This window comes from Telmatherina bonti (genome assembly GCF_933228915.1).
Source record: "Telmatherina bonti genome assembly, chromosome: 5".
NCBI lineage: Eukaryota > Metazoa > Chordata > Actinopteri > Atheriniformes > Telmatherinidae > Telmatherina > Telmatherina bonti.
This window is the reverse complement of record NC_136623.1, coordinates 22,609,491-22,632,041: the sequence shown is the minus strand read 5'-3', so window position 1 is coordinate 22,632,041 and position 22,551 is coordinate 22,609,491. Positions and strand designations below refer to the sequence as shown.

Here is a 22,551-nt window from a genome sequence, read left to right as displayed (position 1 = left end):
AAATGCTCTATATATCAACGCAAAAAACAGAGCCCAAATCATTGCACAATGAACCAAATAATTTTTACTAGGAAATGTAAAACATTTTAATACATTGCCTTTTTTTCACAGTGAAAAACAACAGCACAAGTCATTTTCAGCAGAACTGGTTTTGGCAAATGATATCTTAATCCAAAGACAATGTACCATTTTTATAATGCCTGACTGTAGCACAGGTGCCACAGAGGTCAGTGTCTGGATTGTCAAGGATTATGAGGGATATATCAGTGCTGAGATGATACTGGCAGATCAAATGACAACAACCTTCAACAAAGCACTCAAAGCCAGGATAATCTAACACAAAAAGCTCAAATTTAGTCTTAATACAAACTGAGAAAGATAGCAATAAAAATTAATTCCATGCAAACAGGCACAAGGGGTGAATTCAACTGTTACAATGACTCTGAAAGACATAAACAACAATACTTGTATTCTGGTGTTAAAGATTCCTTGACCACTGTTGTAACATTTCCTTACTAAACATTTTATTTGACACAATCATGCAAGAAGAAGGTGAAAAGATAATCATCTGCACACCAACAGGAAGAACCGGAAAACACATGCAGGACTTTGAATAATTGCCCTCTTTTATCAGTACAGTAAAATATAAAAATATAAATGATAGCAGCCACAGATGGACAGGAAAAGTAAAGCCACTCCAGATCACAATGATTCACAAAATACTCAAACATTACAAAATGTACAGTATTTTCAAGGGAACATTCTGCAAAGTGCTTAAACTGTGTGCTTTGCTTTGTTATGGGTCGAACGCGAACCTCTGTTGATTATCCTATCAAGCTAAAGCGGTCTTGCAATGAACTCCTGCCCACATTCAAGTTAAAAACAGGACATAGTGAACATCTATGATGTAAATAGATCAGAGACAAATACTTAAATTAAAAAATGACATATGTGCTATAAACATACAGGCTCCCATTAAAGTTATAAATTCATCAGAATGGCTTCAAACGTTGAAATGTATTGAACCGACATACTGGAGTTAAGGCTGGTTTAAACCAGTCAAATGTACATTAACTTTCAATGATACTGTATAATAGGATAAAATGCAAGTTATCGGCTACAATGAGCATGCAGTCACATCTAGAATAGGCAGTTTTTATTCTCACACACCCTTCCTAGCTCTCTCTTTTAGACACAAAGAAACCTACGATTACTGGTTCAGGAGCTTCCTTGACTACAGTTCAAACTTCAGTGTGCATCTCTGTAGTCTGAACCAGTGTGCACTCCAACTATCACTTCTTGGACCTGTTCATCTGCTCCCTCTCTGCACTCCCTCTGCTGTAGGTGGGGGCTTTGTATATTTCAATTACACAGGAAAGGGGTGGCAGCTTGACCCCTTTTGCAGAGTGAGTTTAGGAGTCACTCAGCAGCCTGTAGTACCAGTTCCTACTGGCTCTCGAGGCCGTTGATGGACTTTGTCTTCCTCGAGTCCTTTGCTCTTCGCCTGATTGTAGGGCTGTCACTGTCGCCATACATCTCACCTGAAACACAAAGCTCATATTTTCAAACAAGAAAAACTCATCTAGACTATTTACGTTTAAAAGTATGTGTGAGAAACTACTTCAAACACTAGATGTCAGCCTTTTACAGGACAAAAGATAAAGATAGACATTTGTTTTTTTGAGGTTCCCCTTCAGTTGCCAATGACAGTAAAGTCACTGTACCTTTAAATCCTTCTGACACATGGTCAGGAGACTCTGTGTAATTACTGTCCTCGCATTCAGAGAGACTCTGTGAGAGGAAAACAGGGTAAAGACACGTGACACACATTCCTTTAACAGAATAGGGATCATATAAAACAGTTAAGTGAACCATAGTTACACAATACACTGATAAGAATCCATGACGGGGGAATACCGTGACTGGTAATATTTATTAACAACACCCACTCTGCTATTTACACATGAAGTAAATAACATGGCTTAGCAGACTGGTTCACAGTCAGCTAAGCCACTGTGAACCAGTCTACTAAACTTGGCTGCCACTTTTATCAGATAGTTACTTCTCATGTTATTAATGTTTTTATAGAAGATTACACGTGAAAAGGTGATTGTGTGAATATTAGTGTCTCTATATACTTTGAGAAATATTACTAGGGTCTGTATTATGGAACAAGTTAATTTTATTCTGTGTTTTTTTGTTGTTTTTTTTTTTCACTCAGCTTAAAGACCCCCTAGCTTAATCATAAGACAGTACAACTTACTAGCTAAACCAGTGAGGCCAAGTTTCCTGACTGGATATGTGCTTTAATGTAAAAGCACATATCATATGTGGATATGTGTAAAAGCACATATCTACATATGATTGTCCCATCAAAACCACAAATTTCTACATAGTACAAAAAACAGAACAATGATTTGCAAATGGCTTTTAACCTATATTAAACTGAATATGATACAAATTTGTGATCTTGTTTAAACTGATTAAACTTAAAAGTTTTTTTTTTTTGCAAATATTCACTCATTTTGAATAGGATGCCTGAAAGATGTTTGAAAAAAGCTGAGACAGGGGCATGTTTACCACTGCGTTACATCCCCTTTTCCTTTTAACAACACTGAAGAAGTGTTTGGGTACTGAAGACACTAATTGTTTAAGCTTTGTAAGCAGAATTCTTTCTTGCTTCAAGTACAACTTCAATTGGTCAACAGCCTGGGGTCTCTGTTGTTGTATAATTGAGCTTCACATGTACCTTTCAGCATTAATGGTGCCTTCATGTTTGTGCAAGTTACCCATGCCATAGGCATTAATACGCCCCATACCATCACAGATGCTCGATGATAACAAAACGTATAGTCCTTTTATTTTTGACCGGGAGGACACTATGTTCATGATTTTCCACAACAATCTTGAATGTGGACTTCTCAGATAACAGAACACTTTTCCACTTTGCGTCAGTCCATCTCAGGTGAGCTTTGGCCCAGAGAATGCAGCAGACTTCCTGAGTGTTGTTGATATATTGCTTTTTAAGTTGCACATGTAGATGTAGCGACAAATGATGTTAACTGACAATGGTTATCTTAGGTTTTCCTGTAGGTAACATCCTTTACAAAATGCTGGTTTTTAATAAGGTACCAGCTGAAGAATCAAAGGTCACTGCTACTAAATGTTGGTGGTTTTTTTGGCCTTGCTGCTTACATACAGATTTCTCCAAATTCTCTGCATCGTTTGATATTACAAACCGTAGATGCAAAAATCGTTGTATTCTTTACAACTGTACAATAGAAAAAGTTTCTTAAACTGTTTGGACAAGCTCCTTATGCAAACCACCAGTACACCAGTGTTCCTCAACTTTCCCAGTCTTTTCAAGCACCTGTCCCAGTTCTTTTGGATTATGTTGGGCCAGCAGTGGCTAGGAGGTAGAGCAAGCTGAAAAGTTGGCAGTTTGAATCCTGCTTCCTTGTCTTTGGACAAGAGACATCACCCTTGTTCACCTCCGGGGTCGGTATCGCTGATAAACGTTTTGGTGGAGGTCAGAGAAGCTTTTGGCATGCATTAGCTGCTGCGTTTCATCAGTGTGCAGCAGGGCTAGACAAGTAGCTTACCATCACTAAGTATGAATGAGGAGTGGACTCAATGTAAAAGTGCAAAATACATATGATCCATTATCTAAATCAGTTCATGTTAGCAAAAACAAATGAAGTTTATCTGTTTGAGCATGAAATATCTCTTTATAGAGTATTCAAAGGAATATAGGTTAAAAAGGATTTGCAAATCATTGTTCTGTTTTTATTTACACAAAATCCCAACATCACTGAAATTGGTGTTGCATAATCCTAAAGACACACAGATGGATTTAAAAATAAAATCCCAGAAGAAAGCAATAGTTGTGTTACACTTAAGCTTGAAATTTGTTTTAGTTTTACAACAGAAATGCAAGAATTTGTTTGAGACAAAGCAGCCTCTCCTAGGATTTACCTCTGTCAGAGGTGCTTATCAGGAAAAAAGAAAAGATCTGAATAAAGTAAAATGCATTTATTATTCACAAACGATTTTTGGTTCTACTAATTTCCTACGGAAATTACTGTTTAGCTGGTGGTCTCTTTCCGTTTGATGATGCCTTATCTCAAAAGTAGCTGGCTGCACACCAAAGTAGGCTTGCAGCATGTTTCCCATTGCATGGCGCAGTGCAGTTTGCTCGTGTGGTTTTGTCAGTGAAAGTAGCACCATATGACAGATAACCTGATCTGGTTCAACTGCAGCAGCCAACAACGCACCAAAACATTTCATTGTTGTATGACGCTGTTTGAGAGTCTAGCACACAATTTACAACATAAATCCCTGACATTTTGTTGTTTGAATGGATTACCTATAGTATGTATGACTAATGCAGGAACATGTTTATTAACATAGTAAAAAATACTTGATTTTTTGTATAAATGTTTGATTTTTTTCCCTCACCTCAGAGGTGAACTCAGGAGCAACCAGTTGTTAATACCACCAACAAAAAATATCCAAAGCCTCTTATACTGAAACTCTGTAGAAAACACACTATGCTCCTCTGCTCTGTGTAGAAGTATACGCTACGCCAATGTAACAAACAAAACAGCGTCTTTTCTTTAAGTCACTGCAGCTTCTCATATCCTGCTATGATGAACAGACGATCTCATTGGTGTTGAAGGGACGTTGTCTCCAGTAGAAAACAAAGAACTGTGACAAGTTGAACTGTACTGTATGATACCTTACAATGTGATAGAATATTACATATTACCATGGCGGAAAGAAATTAACCACTTTTGTGGCAGTGAAAACTGCAAACTAAACCTTGACTTCCTTACTAAGCCACAAACCCTTCTTAGTACATGCCTCTGGTCTGCAGCAGTTTGATGGAAAAAACATTCTTGTAAGCTAAAGCAATAAACGCACCTTGTCCCGCGGTCCATATGTCTCTGCATACCAAACCATTCCATACAGACAAAGGAATGTAATGAAGGCCTGAAAACAGAACAAAGGTAAAAGGAGATTGTTGAGTGACTCATGGCAAATCAATAATCCACAACTTGCAGCAGGAAAAGTTTCCGACATGAAGAACTGTTGTCTTGTAGCAGTTATCAAACAATTCATTCATTCATTCATTCATTTCCAGGAGAGTGCTGTTATTCATTCTGACAAAGAAAAAGTCTGTGATCGGGATCTTACCAAACACAACAGCCAGAGGATCACGTAGAGGATCTGTGTTTTTGAGAACAAGTCCTGTCCAAACTTAATGCAGGCTAAGGCCTCCAGAAAGGCTATTGCACTGCAAACAAGAGGAGAAAAATATTTATTCTGCTGAAACCTTTGACCCACCAATACAGAAAAACCAATACAGAAAAACAAGGCTCAAGATAAATATCTCTGCTTTTTAATCTGTAGCTGAAAGTAGAATGAATGCAGCCCATTTACAAAGGCTCAGAAAAATAAATTACTTTCTGGATAATAACATTACTGATGTAAATCAGCTAAAAGTTTAGATCTTACAAGAGGAAGTGGAAAGCCTGGACACCTGACACCTCCTGATAATGCAGATTACTCAGCATTCATGATGGCTAACATCACTTCCACAAACTGCCTCTGGCTGTCAGTTACAACACTATTTTTTTATACAAATAAGTCATTTATAGAAATAAAAGTCAGTAAAAGTCATTTTTTAGAATAGTATAATCCTTTTTCAGTCCATGTACAGGGAAGGAACATGTTATTTGTAACAAACTGTACTCAGATTTACAATAAGTTTTTCTCACCCAAACACCCAGCACTGTGTCCCAACTCGCTTACACTGTGTATCTGTAAGGTAGGCGTAATACTGCCTGGAACAGATACAAAGTTCACACATTAGCAAATTTCACCAGCAGTTCAAGTTTAGTTTCTCACCCAAAACCTAAAACTGTTAAAACAAAGAACATTTGTGAGTATACCTCACTGTTGGAGCTGTGATGATACCAATGAACAAGATCCGGCACCAGCTCAGAGCGTGACTAGCAGGGAAGACGAAAATGTGTTTGAGGAAGAAAGTGTTCAACTCTGTTAGCTGTATGGGGGAAAAAAACAGAGAAAGACTGAATTAATGACACATTTATTATATTAAAATGCTTTTTGACTCACTCTCCTGGTCTGTTTTAAGAGCAGGGATCTAAAGTCTGAGATTTATTTTGCATATTTAAAGTATTCCATCATGGTAGAAATAAAGGAGATTTTCTGAGGACCATAGTTTTTGATGCTCATCAGCCTCTGAAGAGGTTAAACTCACAATCCAGTTATACAGATTGTGTATAAATTAGAGGAACTTAAATTTCACTACGAACCTTCCTTCCCTTATATGAAGAATAGTGTTTAATGAGTGAGCCATGTATATTGTGCATAAAGAGTTTGCAATGTGAAGAGGGCTCTCTTTTAACCTGGTCAGATCAACATGGTAGCTTGTGATGAACAGATAATCTACTCCAGAGAAGATTTTTAAGTTTCAAATTCTAAGTCACTGTATATAGAAGAAAGAAAGAAAATGGAAAAAATTCTTTCATTTTTAACTATCCTGTTAAAAAAAAAACCCTGTTTCCACAAAGTTGCACTACATTTTGGCAGGGAAGTAACGTTGCTAATAGAAATATGGAAACTGCAATATTTCATGTCAGCCTGTAGCATGACGTTTTGGCAGCCATGTTGACTCTGGTGTTGCAAGTGGAACATACTCAAGTTCTCCATCCATGGTTTTAACATTACCACAAATTGCTCCCAAGTAACCCAGACAGTCACACTCAGGGACTAATCGTTAATATGCAAACAGCAGGACAACGGTGCATTAAACTGATCCACATGGCTTTAGATTTCAGCAACAGAGAAGCTAATTAGATTAGTCAAGACTTAGCACACCGACCACAGGATGATCTCCTTCTATTCAGCACTTAGTCACCGTATCATGGCAAGAGAGGATTTCTCACTGACCCACCTGCCATATGATCATGAACAAATAGACACCCGTCACTCTCTGCAAGGAAGACTTTGGGTCAAGCCAGCGCACGTAAGTCCAGCTTGCAGGAGTGAACTGCAACACAGCTCGTTTGAGCTTCCCTGTAGTCGTGTGGATGTCCCTAGTTGGAAGCAGAAAACAATGATTACAAAGGCTGCAGGTGGATTCATGGTGAGTATTGTGCACATAAAAGAAAATATATTATGAATTAATATAAATAATGTAAGAAAACTAAAATAAAAGCTGAAGTTATCATGATCTACAGAGCAGTTTTTATGTTTAAATGTGGATTGTTTGCTTCAACATATAAATAATGTTACTAACAAAATTCATTCATTCATTTTCAATACCACTTAATTCAATTCAGGGTTGCAGGGGGGCTTGAGCTTATCTCAGCAAATGGCAGGCGAGTGAAAGGGTACTTCCTGGACTTGACAATAGTCCATTGTAGGACCAAAATATAGAGATGAACAACAGCTTACTCTTACACTCATTGCTAGGGAGTGACCAATTAAATCTAAGATGCATGTTCCAGAGAGAAACCATGCATATCAGGGGAGAACATGTAGAGTCTGCACAGATGGGAGAAGCCCTTGTTCAAACCTTCCTAACCAATGCTCGAACTAGAAACCACTAAGAACGTAATGTTTGCATTGTCACTTATTTATATTAGATTGCTGCAAAATGAATAAATCCGGCTTCCAAAATAAAGTATTTTTACACTCAAAGGAACAGCCGGATAGTTTTTTTCGTTACAGTTACACTGAGCTAAAGCGGCCGACGGCGTGCTATTACTGGTTCATCAGCATGCGGCTGCTTTTCTATGTTAGGTTGCTTATCTTCCACCAACCTGAACCATTTTCTACAGACAGCCAGCACACAACTCTTTCTGCCACTGCCATCATCAGTATGAAAATTTAATGACAATAACAGATTTTCAAGGAAAGTACATATCTTTATTATACACAGAATTATACTTATGTTTATGAAGGAACCATTTTCATCATTTCAGTTCATTTATTGGGTGGTTTTAGCCCAACTGTTCCTTTCTTGAAATGTCATATAGCAGCTGAGCATTATATAGTCATCATGTGTTGATCCTGGTGTAGCAAGGTAGTCAGCTGCTACTCCCACATGGAAAGCTGCTTGTATTTAAACAATAGAAAATATATATCTTAGCAAAAGGATCGACTTAGTAAATTCTCCACTAGGCAAATAAGACTAATATGTCAGTGCTTTGTAATTCCTAATATATAAATTCATTTACAATTGCAGCCATTTGGATGGATGGCTTACACTTTCAACAATCAATTGAAAGTTAACAACTGGCACCTTTTCATCAGATCTCACACCACCACAACAGAAAGTATGCAGTAATGTTACTTTGCAACAGAAAGTATAGTCAGTTTATTCACTGGCATCAAATGTAGTCTATATATGAAGCATTCATGATCCCTGCTTTTTAAAAGTTGTTTGTGACATTTAAATACAAGCTATCATCAGGGGACCACGACTCACTGCTGTACAATGCACATGCAGCTAAATGCCATTATACAGCAGCAGCATATCATCCAGGAGTAATGGGCTGCAAAATAATCATGTCCCAAAAAGCAGGATTGGCATTCCACAAACCAGTTCTGGATCCCACCATCTATCATGAGCTAGTAGTTAGTAGGACAACATTTCCAAACACAGTGGTCAAAAAATGAAGTCATACTTAATACTGGCCCAGTGGTACGTCCTCATCTCCAAAAAGCGACAGACAGTCATGCCAAGCCAGATTCCACCTCCATTACACAGCAGAATATCCAGAATCACTTGGTCCCACCAGCACTCAGCAAAGTTAGGCAACAGATGCATGAAGAACAGCTTTTGGTACAGAAAAACAAAATGTGATTAGCGTCCACACAATAACTCCAACACTTCTACCTAATATGTTATGTAAACTTAATGAGAGAAGCTAAAAGACATTAATTTCCACCAGATCAAAAAAATATGTGATCGGCAATGGTCATCAGAGGCAGGACAAGAAGGCAAGCAAGCAGGATGCTAAAAGCATTAACAAGTTTGCTTTGGTCTCTACCTCTGTAAGCTCCCAGGTAATACTGATGGTCCAGCACAAGCCATAGCTTCGAATGAGGAGAGCCTTCATACCCCAACCCCAGAAATGGCTGAATGCAAAAATGTCAAAATGGCTCAGGATTCTCTCCCAGGTGATGACGTGGCAGTTCACAGCATATTCCTGCAGGCAGCAGAGCAGAGAGCCTCATTATCATGATTGATAATCCCCTGACAGTGAGCACAACTGGTACTTGAATATCATGATCTTCACTGTATGCCAGCATCATTCACCATTATGTCTGCCTCCCTCTTGGCATAGCGCAGGTTTGGATCCAACCAATACATGAGCTGCTTCACCTGCTGCCAGTTGAGGAAGATGATGAAGACCAGGAACAGGAAGTAGAGTACACTCAGACCTTAGAATCAGAAGGATGAAACATTATGCAGGGAAAAGGTCCAAACAAAATTACTTTTTTTTTTTTTTTTTTTTTTACTCTCAAAAACTTTCAAGAAAAACTCACCAAACACTATTCGCCATATTGCTGGATGTGGTCTAGTGAATGGACCTAAATGTGATAAAGTAGCACACTGTCATAGATATAATCACTCCAAGTGATAATGCAAATAATTATTTTAAAGAATCACATACAACTACTGCTGCTAATCATTCCCTTCCTTCTGTCTGGAGACACTAGACCTATGGCCTAGAAAGGGAGCTAAAATAACTAATAAAAAATTGTGAACAAATATGACACTGAAAGAACATACTTACAATGATGATTTATGTCTGTATTCAAATTATACTTCAGTGATCTATTTCCCTCTCATTCCTCTCCTACCGAGATACTTCTTGTAGTTCAACTAAGCTTTTTATAAGTGCTCATTAATTACTGACGACTGTCATCCCAAAGGTGCTTCACAATATAACTGTGTCAAACACCATCAGGATGACTTGAATCAAAGCTTATTCAAACACATTTTATTGGCAGTTTTCATTCTTCAAGATTAATGTTAAGAAAAAAAAGAAAAAAAAAAATAGATTTTTCAATTTCCAGAGGCTGGTTGTTGGTGAGTGGCACGTTGTGTTACCATGCACAAAGCACAATGAAAAATGATTTACAACCTCAATTCTAATTAGGTTGGGGTTGTATAAAAAGTAAATAAAAACACAATATAATGTCATGCAAATCATTTTAACCTATAGTCGATCAAATATGCTTCAAAGATATTATTCGTCAAACTGATAAAGTTTAGTTTTTTTTATATATATATATATATATATATAAATAGATCTATTTACATTATCTACAATTTTTAATCTATGTATGTTTTAACAAAAGTGTGTTTTGCATAATTTTTTATTTCAATATGATAGCACCACTTGTTCTAAGTTTTGTGCTCACCATTGGGAAATGCCAAAACACTGATGACAAGGAAGAAGGAGATAACCAGAATCAGTCCTATCCAGACATTGCTGTCAGGATTTCCATCATCTCTGCAGACAGGGTGAAAAATAAAAACCCATAATATTTTAAATAAATATTAAACACACCAGTAAGTATAATTTATAGCTCAAACTGCTGTAAATACGTCAGTGCGCCGCAAATGCCTTCACATGTAAAATAACAAAATGCTAACAATTACAGTATAACTACACACCTAAGAAAATTTTACTAAATCAGGTGAATGAAATGTAAATCTACGAGTCGCTTCCCTGTTAGTGTTTTAGCTAATGTAAACACAGTAGCCAGAGTCTGGATTCAAGCTAAATAAACTGTACTTCTTTTGTTATCTTCGGTAAACGCTTAATAACAGTAAGGATTAAGATGTTTATCCCGGTTACTTAGTGAGAAAATCCCCTAAACGATGGTAAAGCTAGTTAGCTGAGATCTGTGCATACCTGCCTGAGCATCACTGCTCCTGTTAGCCTAGCTAAGCTAACCCTCGGGGGCTAGCTAACATTACTAGCAGTGGTCGACTCACCTTGTAAATGCGAAATACATCAAACTGAGCACTGTACATGTCAGCAGCGTTATCGTATGCGGCTTATAAAAAAAATCTATAGTGATATCTTCAACTTGCTGCTCGTTTATCATACGGAAATGCATCCTGTAATTCACATCATCCTTGCTCAAGGTATGGGATCCGCTATACACGGACGCCATAACTGGACGCAGTCAGCAGAAGCTCCTCAAAGTGGAAACATGAGAAAGTGATCCCCTCCACCAGCAGCAGCCACCAACAGAGATGGGAAACAGCTGGAATAATTATATAAATTACATAATTTACTGTCAGCGTACGGAGAAAATGCGTGGTGCTAAAAGAGGGAATCCAGTTCCGAGGAAATGGTTCAGACGGAGTTTTGATTGCTTTGTGTTTGTTGGGAGGGTCACAAAGCGGAAGAGTTCAACTCTTGTAATTTTTCTTTATCGTCATGTGCTGATTTTTTATTGCGAGTCTTTAAACCACAAACAAGTTACCTTTCAACAGCAAGCCCATGCGAAGTGTTTTAACTAAAGCACAAAAAAGATAATTTAAAAACAAGTGATTAACATACAAGTTTGATAGACTAGAAATAAAGGGGTAGTTTTTTTTAAGTTTGTTGTTGTGTTTCCAAATACAAAACCTTTCACCAGTATCTGCTTAGGAAAACAAATGATAAAATAAAGCTTCACAATGTCAATTTCCGAGAAGACGCCATAGTTTCCACTGAGTTGTAAATTTTTTTACTTGAGTTGTATTTGTGTCCCTCCAGTGGCCACTCGTGGCTAAACACGTGGCTTTGCAAAGATCCAAGTCAACAAGCGGAACGTCATTCAGTGATGATTTACACTTGTTTTAATAGCGAGCAGATTCAGATTAATTACAAGGATTTTTTTTTTTTCGTTTTTAGTTTCGACGTATTTAGTCCCCCCTCCAATATGACTGCAATATCTTTGAAAGACACAGTCTTACTCAACAACATTTTTTTTTTTTTTTTTTTAAATACTTACCTAAACTTCTTGATGCAGTGTGACACAGTGTAAAATTAAGGCCAAACAGTAGTGGAAAGTGTTTATCAAATGTCTAAAATATCCAGTTTTAGTTTGGGCATGTAAAAAAAAAAAAAAAAAGTATGTTTGATAGCATAAGAAATATTTAGAAAACAAAAAATTAGCATAATCATTAGTTATTCTTTGACATTGTAAGTGGATGTAATAAGAGGGAACTTTTTGGCTCAAAAAGAGGGCAAAACATAAAACCTTTTTCAAAACATTGCTTTATTTAATTTTACTTTTCAAATGACAAATATTAATCTATAGTTACAAAAGTGGTACTGTTTTATCTGTTACACAGATTACAAGATTAGTTAATTTTTTTTTTTTATTTTGAACGAACAAAAGAAAAATATGTACATACATAGAAATACATACCCTTTACAACTTATCTTACATATATACGTAACATTTTAAAGTTGTGAAACAAATCCATTATAAATGAACTTTTCAGTAAAAGTCAATACATGGAATGTTGAAACTTTCTATGATATTATTATCTGGTTAAATGCTAACATATACAGCTTTTATTTGTTTAATTTCATCGCAATCGTGATAGAAAATTCATTTTTAAAAATGTACCTAGTTTAAATTAGTAGCCAAAGTAGAAAACAAACAAAAAAGCCCTAGAAAAAAACAATAGGGATTCATTGTGCTCCTTTACATTATTTGCAACCAAAGTGAAAACTATTCTAAAGGTTTTTGAATCTAAAATGTGAGACTTAATCAAACTGGTGCAGAGTCAGTCGTAGCTAACGGTACGTATATTGAAGATACTTTTTTTTTTTTTTTTTTAAATTAAAAAAGGAATTTAAAAATAAAAAAAAGATCCTTTTTAAAAGGAATTATTAAGAGGTGCATGTACAAAAGTAACATGCCATTTATATTTTGGCATAGATACATTTAAGATAGAAGCTGCTATTTGCATTTTTCCAAGCATTCCTGCATAAAAAAACATCAATTTTCTATATTGAAGAAACAATGTTTTCATGCTATACTGCGTACATGTTCGTTGATCACTGGTTTGCATCAGTCTCTTTCAGCAGTATGGTGGGCTGCAGAACAAGAAAACATTTTATTATTTAAGGATGATCATGAGTGTTATCATTGACTTACAGTTTTTAAGTGTAGTTTTAGTATGCATAAAGAAATTACCAACATACCAAAGTGTTGAAATGTTCTCTGCACACAGCTTTACTCAGCCAGTAGATCAGAAATAGTGCAATGATATTTTCGACAAAAGTCAAAGCTATAATCAATCCTTGAATTCCAATAATCACCTATAAAATGAACAGAGAAATTAATGTACAAAAAGAACTGTTATGTAGAAGAGGTAATAGATTAACGTATTGTAATATACCTTGTTTGTGTTCGTAAACTGGAATATGCACAAACAAAATGCTGCAAGTGACCAAAAGAAGCTGACAATGTTCATGGAGAAGGACAGTTTTGCCTAAGTAGGAAAGAGAAACAAAAGAGCATCATACAAAATGTACAAAGACCAGGTCTTGAGGAAGTGCAGATGGCAAACTATAGCATTGCATTGAGACTAAATGACACAATGTTGCCATGTAAGGAAAATGAATGATACAAAGTAATATATCCTGATCTGTATTGCATGATTATTTCCTCCTAAAATAAATTCAATCAGAATTTAATAAATAATTCAGTATGCCTCAAGTTGTAGTGACACAAACAAAATTAAACACAATACATTATTTAAAACATATTATCACTTTTTGGGTCAAATCATTACAGAAGAATCAGATGTTTTCTTCAAAATTAGACTTTTTGGACATTTGATGGAGTTTTCCTGTGCAAACAAATTTTTCATCATACATGTGAGGACTTACCACATGCATGTTAGGATATTTCCCTGCAGCATACGACAACATACCAGAGATCACAAACTAGAGAAATAATAGATTTGGTTATTTTATACAAACATAATGATTTCCTCATTTTCTGACTATGAATAAATGTTTTTATCTACCAGAACACTTGGTAAAGTGTAGATGAGGAAGTCCTTCGAAAACAGACCAAGAGCAAGGAGAAAGATACCAGCAGTGACTTGGGCAGCCTAATAAGTAGGGAGAGAAAATGACAAAAATAACACAAAAAGAGAGCTTTGCAAACTATGTTTTCATTTTTGTGTGCAAATCTAAGACAAAACAATATGTAAAATGATTGAGAAGATGCATTCATTACACCTGCTTAAAACAGAGTAGTGTTGCACTTACGCCAACAGGTTTGGGCTTCCCCTTAATGACAAAGACTTTGTAGTTATCTTTGAACACGCAGTGGAAGTTTTCTGGCATTAGCTGAGCACCCCGAACATCCTTGAGACTTCCAATGGGAATGGTGATGATTATTGATTCATTACACTTAAATGTCTTCCTCATTCTCCTGTGAAGTAAATGAAAAAAAGTGTTAGGCAGTTTTTGTAACAGCTGGCAATCAACTTTTGTTGTTTTCAGCAAACCTTTTTATACCTTTTTAACCTTTTTTTGCTCGACTAAGACCTGAAATTTTCCTTTTTGTAAAACGGCTTCTGCGAGGAAATGATCTGGTTTGCTCGTTCTTTTCTGTCACTGACTGTATTTAGCCCACCCTCACACCAACCTCCTTATCTCACACCCACAAGTTGCAATGCAAACTTGGCCAAATTTTAAAACCAGTAATTTGTTTTTATCCTATTTGTAGGGAAAAAAATTACAGTCTCAGAAAGACATAAAATTGCCATGAAATAAGAAGTATAATTGAAAAAAAAAAAGTAGATTTAGCTAATGAGTTGTAAAATAACATTATTGTAGAGGCGTCCTTCAGAGGGAGGAAGTTAAAATGTGTGACGACCACATCCACCAGCGTTTACAGGGAAGTGGAGATCATGCCTGAAGAGCAAGACTTTTGTTTGAGGCAGATACAGAGAGTGAAAAAGATACTGCTCAAGCCAAACGTGGTAAGATGTCTAATCTAAAATCTTCTTTCAATTAGACTAAGATACGTTTTCTGAGACACAATATGTATTTAACAGTGCTCCACTGGTGAAGCTTGCATAAAACAGCAATGTTCTACAAACTTTTTGTGGATTAGAGCGCTTTTGTTTTCACTATTTTGCATCGTGATGTTAAACCTATCGGAAAATAAAAGTGGTACTTTTCTATCTAATGTTACGTTATTTACAAAAGTAAAATATGCAATTTATAATTTTGCAATATCATCCGTGATTAGATATCTAAATGTATAAACCCATGTCAAAGTCTGAATCTTTCATTTTAAAGGTGTTCGATTATTTTGGGCATCACTTTGCACTTTGTTCTGAAGGAGAAGCTAAATTCTTTTCAGGATCAACATAAAAAACACTATGTAAATAATAACATCAACCACATATGTCAAAAAGACAATAAACACTGATGATAAAAAAAAATGCCTAAAATTTACATAAAAACTAAAATATTTCTCACAATTTGTGACAGGATGGTCACATGTGTTTTCACTACAATGTACATGGATTTCTGTTTGTGAGGGAATATGTGAACATTTTAAGACCACTGCAATAATGACTACTTGTCAAAACTACAGCAGAGAAACTATTAAAGATATAAATAATCAAAACATTGTCCCTTTAGATCAGAAAATCATCATGGCCTGCGCCCTTGTTGACATGGACATCCAAGATGATGAGGAGACCCCAGCAGTTGGCCGGAGAGAGCCGCCTCCCCCACCAAATCTGATCAAGTGTTACCAGGCCACAGAAATGGTGCCAGGTCCAAAAAAGTCACTGCACAACCTTCTGCAGAAACAGCCAGCTGTGTTGGGGGTAAGAGAGTTAAAACTGCTCAGGATTTACCAAACAGGTTATAGTCAGTTTATTTCCTTCTTAATCAGTGTACAGTTCAAGCCATAATAAAGAATTTTAGATTTCCAAAATGTCAGAGGGTCTTAAGTGTCAGAGGTCTTTAACATTAGATTAAATACAGTAGTGCATTATGATGACCAGATAAGTATTTTATTAACCCTTTATTGGGCACTCCTTGTGAAATATATAATTTCAGCCACAGAAAAGAATGCCATTGCAATATTAGAGGGTATTAAAAGACTTTGACATGTGGATAATTATTCTGAAATAACAAAATTCATGCAGCAGTAATTGATCAGTACTAACATTTATTTTCTACTTTTTATGTTGAAAACCAACCAATTAAACCAATTTAAATGAACTGGGATGTAGCTTGGTCTTTGATGATTGGTGTGGAGAACTCATTGTGTTCTATGATGTACTAGCCTGCAGAGGCATTTTGCAAATGAAATGAGATGTACAAATATGTACAAATAAAGGGTTGAGTGTTTCACTGTATTTTCCAAGTACACAGAAGAAAAAGAAGTTGTTCAGTTTTTTAAAAAAGGAAAAATTAAAAAATACAGTAGCATGCAAGTTTTTAGAGCAAGATTAGAAAAGACTTATTTTGCACCTCTGGGCATCAGCAACAGGAAGTTCTTCTTCGTGGCTTTGTGGTACATCTGCTGAGCATGAAAACTAAGGTTTCACATAATGCTGTTAATACAAATGTGCACAATTATCATAAACTCACATTATTTGTTTTTTTGTTTTTTTTAACCTCAATTCTATTATTTTGATTTAATTTTTTGTGACAACTGTAAATTTTAGCTCCTACTTTACATGCATATAAATGTTTATTTGGTGAATTCTTTAAAATGGAATACTTGTGAGCTTGTGTTGGTAGGAGTCACTCACACTCTGGATGAAGCCCAGTTAATGCAACATGCATGTCTTTGGACAGCTGAAGAAAGGCAGGTTCCTTAGTGTGGAGCCACACAATCTTCTTGTTGTGAGGCAACAAGACTAGGCATCAAATTTGTTTCCATCATTTTTCAAATAAAATATGATAGTTAAAAAAGTTTCATCACAACAGATGTTAACAAAAAAAAGGTAGATACTTGATAGGCTAAAGATGTAAAAGTGAATTTTTTTATTTTCAGTAGAAAAATGTTATTAGTCATACATATAATTCATGTCTAAAATAAGAAAGATTGAGACATAATTGGTGAAATCTGACTAATGGAAGACCATGAGCCCTTCTTCTATAATTTATTTTTAAAGAAATAAAGAGGCAAGTAAATAACAGATAAAATGTTTATAAATTCTAATTAATTCAGTATTTTCAATAAATGCAACAAATAAGTAACACATCAATTCTTTATCAGGGCTGATGATGTCTTGTTATTGGCCACAGTCTCTGATTTTTTTTTGACAACGGACACAACTTTGAGTTAATATTGAACATCCTCTCATATTGTTTTTTTGTTTGTTTGTTTTTCCTTTAGCTGAAAACAGAATACATTTTTGTTGCCATCTCTTCCTCTCCAGTGCAGAGCTCTGAGTGATGATTGTTCGCATAACGACTGTCAGGTTGCTTATTTTGATTGCTCATCATCTTGGGATTTATATATCAATTAGGGCTGTTGCATGATTTTTTTTATTCCATAAACCTAAATTTAATTTAGTCCTTTCTGTTTCAGTCAGATCGTTATGTATGTCATATTTATGTCGAATTTCAAAAAGATTATTCAGTGTTTGAAAAAGACATTGAAACTCAAAGACAAGGTGCAAAAGTTTCTGATTGTCTGGTAAGTTCGAGAATAAACAAGAGAGAGCTTCAACCACAAGGGCAAAACGTTATATGGTAAGTATTTCATGGCAAGTATATTTAAAGGCTCATATCTAACCATCTATAATTTGTACAAAAATGTGACACTAAGTGTCTGAGTAAATTTAGCAGAAACAAACTTCCTCATTCTGCTGGTCTATTTTCTGTGGGGGCAGACACAGAAGGCAGCAGTGATCTTCGTATCAAATTTAATCAGATCAATAAAAAGTAAATCTCTGGCTGCTTCATTATGGCACAAATAAAAAACATGCACCAGCTGTAGAAATGCATAACTAATGGATTTGGAGGTATTACAGTTAATTACATTTTTTTTTCTTCAGAGTAGGTTGTTCCTCTGCAAATCTGCCCTGTACTGTAAACTTTAGGATTTCTGATTGAAATACTTTTGAAGTTGCTTGTAAAAAAAAAAAATCCTGGGAGTTTTTAAGTTATAGGTACTTTTCATTGAAATATGGTGCAAGAGTCCACAGTGAAGTACATCTTGTATACATGTGAATGTTTACAAGTGCTGTTTAAAGGCGTAAAATGTATTTTGTTACTAATTTATATCTGCTTGATAGAAATACTAGCCATTTCTTTCTTTTCTTCACTCTTGCAGGTTTTGCACATTTAGCCAATATTTTAATTAAGATTTTTTTAAGAACTGAAATAACTTTTCTGTAACTGAAAGACCAATTTAACCAGAAAAGATACTTCATTGCTGCATCTGCATCATTTAAGGATTCAAGGACTCCTTGAATCTTTGAGAATATTGTCATTGTTTGAATGATATATTGCTGATGTTATTAATGTTAAATTTAAATTAACCTGGTGTGATCTATTTGTATTTATAGTATTAGGAAATTTGTCAAAGAATTGCTCTTCTGATAAGCTGGAAAACTCTTACTTCAAACTGATCCGACTACTATTTTTACTGAAAAAGGATCATTTCAAATATGATCTGCAAAGAGATTGAATTTAGTGAGGTTTCAAAACAGCTTAATTATTTGATTGAGTGTTTGATAAAATGTTTCTTGCCCTCTGTCAGTCTCTGCAGTTGATGAGTGGCTTCCTCAGTGTTGGAGTGGGAATTGTTTTCGCCGTTTCCCAAGAGATCCAACACTCCTTCCTTAATTTGTTCAGAGTCTCACAACTGACTGGAGTGCTTGTAAGTCTCTACTAAAATAAGAATTAAATAACAAAAAAAGCCTGCTCTAAAAAGGTAAAAGGTCATCTAAGGGGCATTCTTCTTCTTTACAGTACATAATTGCTGGACTGGTTTCTAACCTGTTGTTCAAATATCCGGCATTATTAACCGTGAGTGAAACTCAGCAAACACCCTGAAAAATTTTTAAGTTATAAATGGGGATTATGAGCTGACAAATGAGGCTATGATTTTTGTCCCAGGTGTCTCTTGGCATTAACTGCAGCTGCATCATTTTAGCTGTAGTTGCAGCTTGTCTGATAAGCATGGACCTGGCCTGGGCCCAGGAACGTAAGGAGTACTTCTGGGTAAGAAAGAATAAGACAAATGCAAAAGTTTCAATGCCCCTTGTTCAGAGAAAGCACTTATTTGGAAAAGATTTAATGTATTTATGTATATTTAATGGTATTTTTTTCTCTGACAGATGGAAGTGCTGGAGCTGTGTGTGTTGGGGCTTGAGGTGTTCCTCTCTGCAGTCCTCTGCTTCTGGTTCTACAAAGAGAAACGTGCAAAATCATCATGATCAAACTGCAGCGAGACTTCCTGCTGAAGCTGAAAATGAATGGTGCACAGAAGATCAGGAGCTGTTTGTATATAAAAGAGTAGAACTATATGCTTAACGACAGACACATACTTCAATGGAAGATTTTAGGCCTTCTGTACATTAAGTGTGGTGCTTTGTTTGTTGTCTATATTGAAGCAGACTGTGGTATGCGTCTGATGTTTGAATTGGACTGTGAACACAAGAACTGTGGTTAATGTGACAGAGCCAGATATGAATGCAAAACCACTCCTCATCTTCCTACACCCTTGTACACCTTTGTGTAATGCTAGTGGTGGGTCACATTGTGCAGCAGTATCTGTTTATTTGCAAAGGGTCGTGTGTGGTTTTTCACATTCAGTTACCAGTGGAAATATCTGCAACTATGTTTCAGCTACATTCACGCATCGAGAGTTTGTCATGCAAAAAGCTTCACTGGGCAATTTTTATATGGAATAAATATGTTTTTGTTTTTTTTAAAAAGTTATTTAGTCAGTGATTAATCAAGATAAATTAAGTAAAACACAACAATATGTTTAAAACCTTTTATTCAGCTGTACAAATCTGTCATAACTCAGGACAGGTGACAAAAGAAATACAATACAACAATGTCTGGTTTGGCCTGCTATTTTTTTTTCATTCTGTAAACCAAATCTACAAATTAAACACATGGCTAATTCATTAAAACAAATGTACAGACCTCTGACGTACCATTGTGACAGTTTTATCATGTCAGTTTTAATTTATTCAAACTGCATCATCATAAAAACCTTTGATGTGTTTTAGCCAAAATGTTTGTGCTCCAACGCTCGACTCTTATTTCATCCACTTTTTGTTCTTCTTCAGGACATCACAGCTGCAATGAAAAAGATAGTATGATAAGATACTCTAAAATGAAACACTACATTTGGCACAACAGGAATAGTTCTACTCGGCTTAGCATGTAAGTTGCACAAGGAAATACTGTCAGTTCTTCTTTTAAACAACATCTTCACACCATTTTAATGCTGACATCTTATCTTCTGAGGCTTTTTTTTTTTTTAAACAAACAACAAGCAGAACATGCAGATAAAATTGGACATTATAGTAGAAGCATGAGAATTATGGCTAAAATATGTGCTCATATTTAAATTATAAGTCCAAAACATCTCAATAATTACACTGAATGTTCATAACAAAGAATTAAATGTTAAGAGTTAGATGTTAAATGTTTTCAAGATGAAAACTCCTTTTTTAAAAAAAATTTCTTAATATATTATGTTTTTATGCCTTTGTTTCTTCTTAACAAAAAAAAGTCAGTTTTATGTAGTCCTGTGGTAAGATAAGAATGACAAATCAGTAATTTTTGAGCAGTATGAGCCATAGAGAATAATATTATTATTCCAATTATCCCCAAAACACTTAATTGTAATTACCAATCTTACAGTTAACTCAGTTGTCTTTTGTTCTAAGCAAATATAATTTAATACAGCAGTAAGCATTGGAGTATTTTGTTTCATCTAAAACAAAATCAAATGCATTAAAAAGTAACATTGACTAGATCAGCAGTTTAACGCAATTCAGACAAATAACATGACAATTACATTCACAACTAATCTATTCCAAAGCCCTGAAGCAAAGTTCATAACACATCATGCATCTGTTCAAACATGCACAACGTGGGGATTTACAGCCTGCATTTCACCCTCATGACACACAGAGGCACAGTGGAAACTCAGAAGCTGAGGAAGCCAAGAGGACCGCATTAAACATATCCAGATGTTTATAAGACAAAATACCTTTCAGGAGGAAAACCAACTAACCCCATCAGGACCACATTCTCATGCATCATGCACATCAGCAGCACAAAACCAACAATACTGTAATTTTCACACTGATTAGTATTCAGGGCTTGGGAGGTTTGTTTCACAGCTGTTAATGTGGTTTGAGCGACAGCAACAGTGTCCACTGCTGTGACTGTGGTTACTTACTGAGCTAAATACCCATCAGCTCTGAGTCAGACCGCTGTGGAGAGGCCTATTGCTAAATGAGCAGTTGAGCTCTGGTAAAAACAAAAAAAAGCAAAGAAGATAGTGAGGAAATCTAATGCGGTATTATTTCTTCACTGCTTGCATTTGTCTTAGCAGTTTAACCCTTTAATGCATGAATTAATAAAAGAAACAATGCAACATTTTTTTTAATATAGTCTTTTTGTTTGTTTTGTTTTGTTTTTTACCTCTGCAGACATATGCAATGATACTTTTTTGTTTATTAGTGATATTTAATATTTATCATGATTTATTTTCCTTTATTCTATAAAATATTTATAAAATAATATATCATCATAATTATATTATGAGAATCTTCTATAAAATATATCTCTATCATTTTCTTTTCCTATTTATCGCAAGGCAAACTTGTGTCTTTACATTTTGTTCAATTATATCACATTTATTCACTCTCCAGTGAGTGGAAACATCTTGGATGACTCACTAATATCCACTGAAGTGGTTTATTTACAAAAACACCATCTTTATTCATGTATGCAAGGAAAAAGCTTGTATATAGGTGTCCGCTATGAGGCCACTATGCATGAAAGGGTTAAACCAAACCTAAAAACAGAGCAGAATAATGAAATGATAACCCACTACTGGTTAAGATCTGCTTGCTCAAACAATATTTGTTATTTTGTATTATCTAGCAGGTGACCTGTTGGTGGTTTACTTTGCCTCTTGCCTGCTAATTGCTGGGTTAGGCTCCAGCTTCCCCGCAACTCTGAATTTAGCTAAGTGGTATATAAAACAAATTAATATTAAATATAGAATAAAGACTATAATATTATCTAGTTAATTCTTTATTTACATGCATAGTCAGAATTCAGAACTTTAATTCTTACACCACCCTTGCACAAAATACTTCCGTTTTATGTTCACAAAAAACATTTTATTCACACAGACTGGATTTCTTTAACTGGTCATCAAGGTCCAGTAATGATTAGACTAAAATCAACTAACAAATCCAAGGCATTTTATGTCTTTAGATAAATCATTTGCATAAGC

The 22,551-nt window shown here is 35.5% G+C and overlaps 1 protein-coding gene across 1 annotated transcript; it reads right to left on the bottom strand.

Annotated features, from left to right (window-relative positions):
* Positions 1–46: 46 nt before the first annotated feature.
* Positions 47–11,281, bottom strand: ptdss1a (phosphatidylserine synthase 1a). Its single transcript, XM_079239978.1, has 13 exons — positions 11,048–11,281; positions 10,468–10,559; positions 9,586–9,630; positions 9,356–9,480; positions 9,087–9,245; positions 8,721–8,872; positions 6,983–7,124; positions 5,955–6,067; positions 5,781–5,846; positions 5,197–5,296; positions 4,924–4,992; positions 1,725–1,791; positions 47–1,541 (listed from the first exon to the last, which is right to left on the bottom strand). Exons 1-13 carry the CDS (start codon positions 11,227–11,229, stop codon positions 1,447–1,449), a joined length of 1,407 nt encoding a protein of 468 aa, XP_079096104.1. The 5' UTR covers positions 11,230–11,281; the 3' UTR covers positions 47–1,446.
* Positions 11,282–22,551: the final 11,270 nt, after the last annotated feature.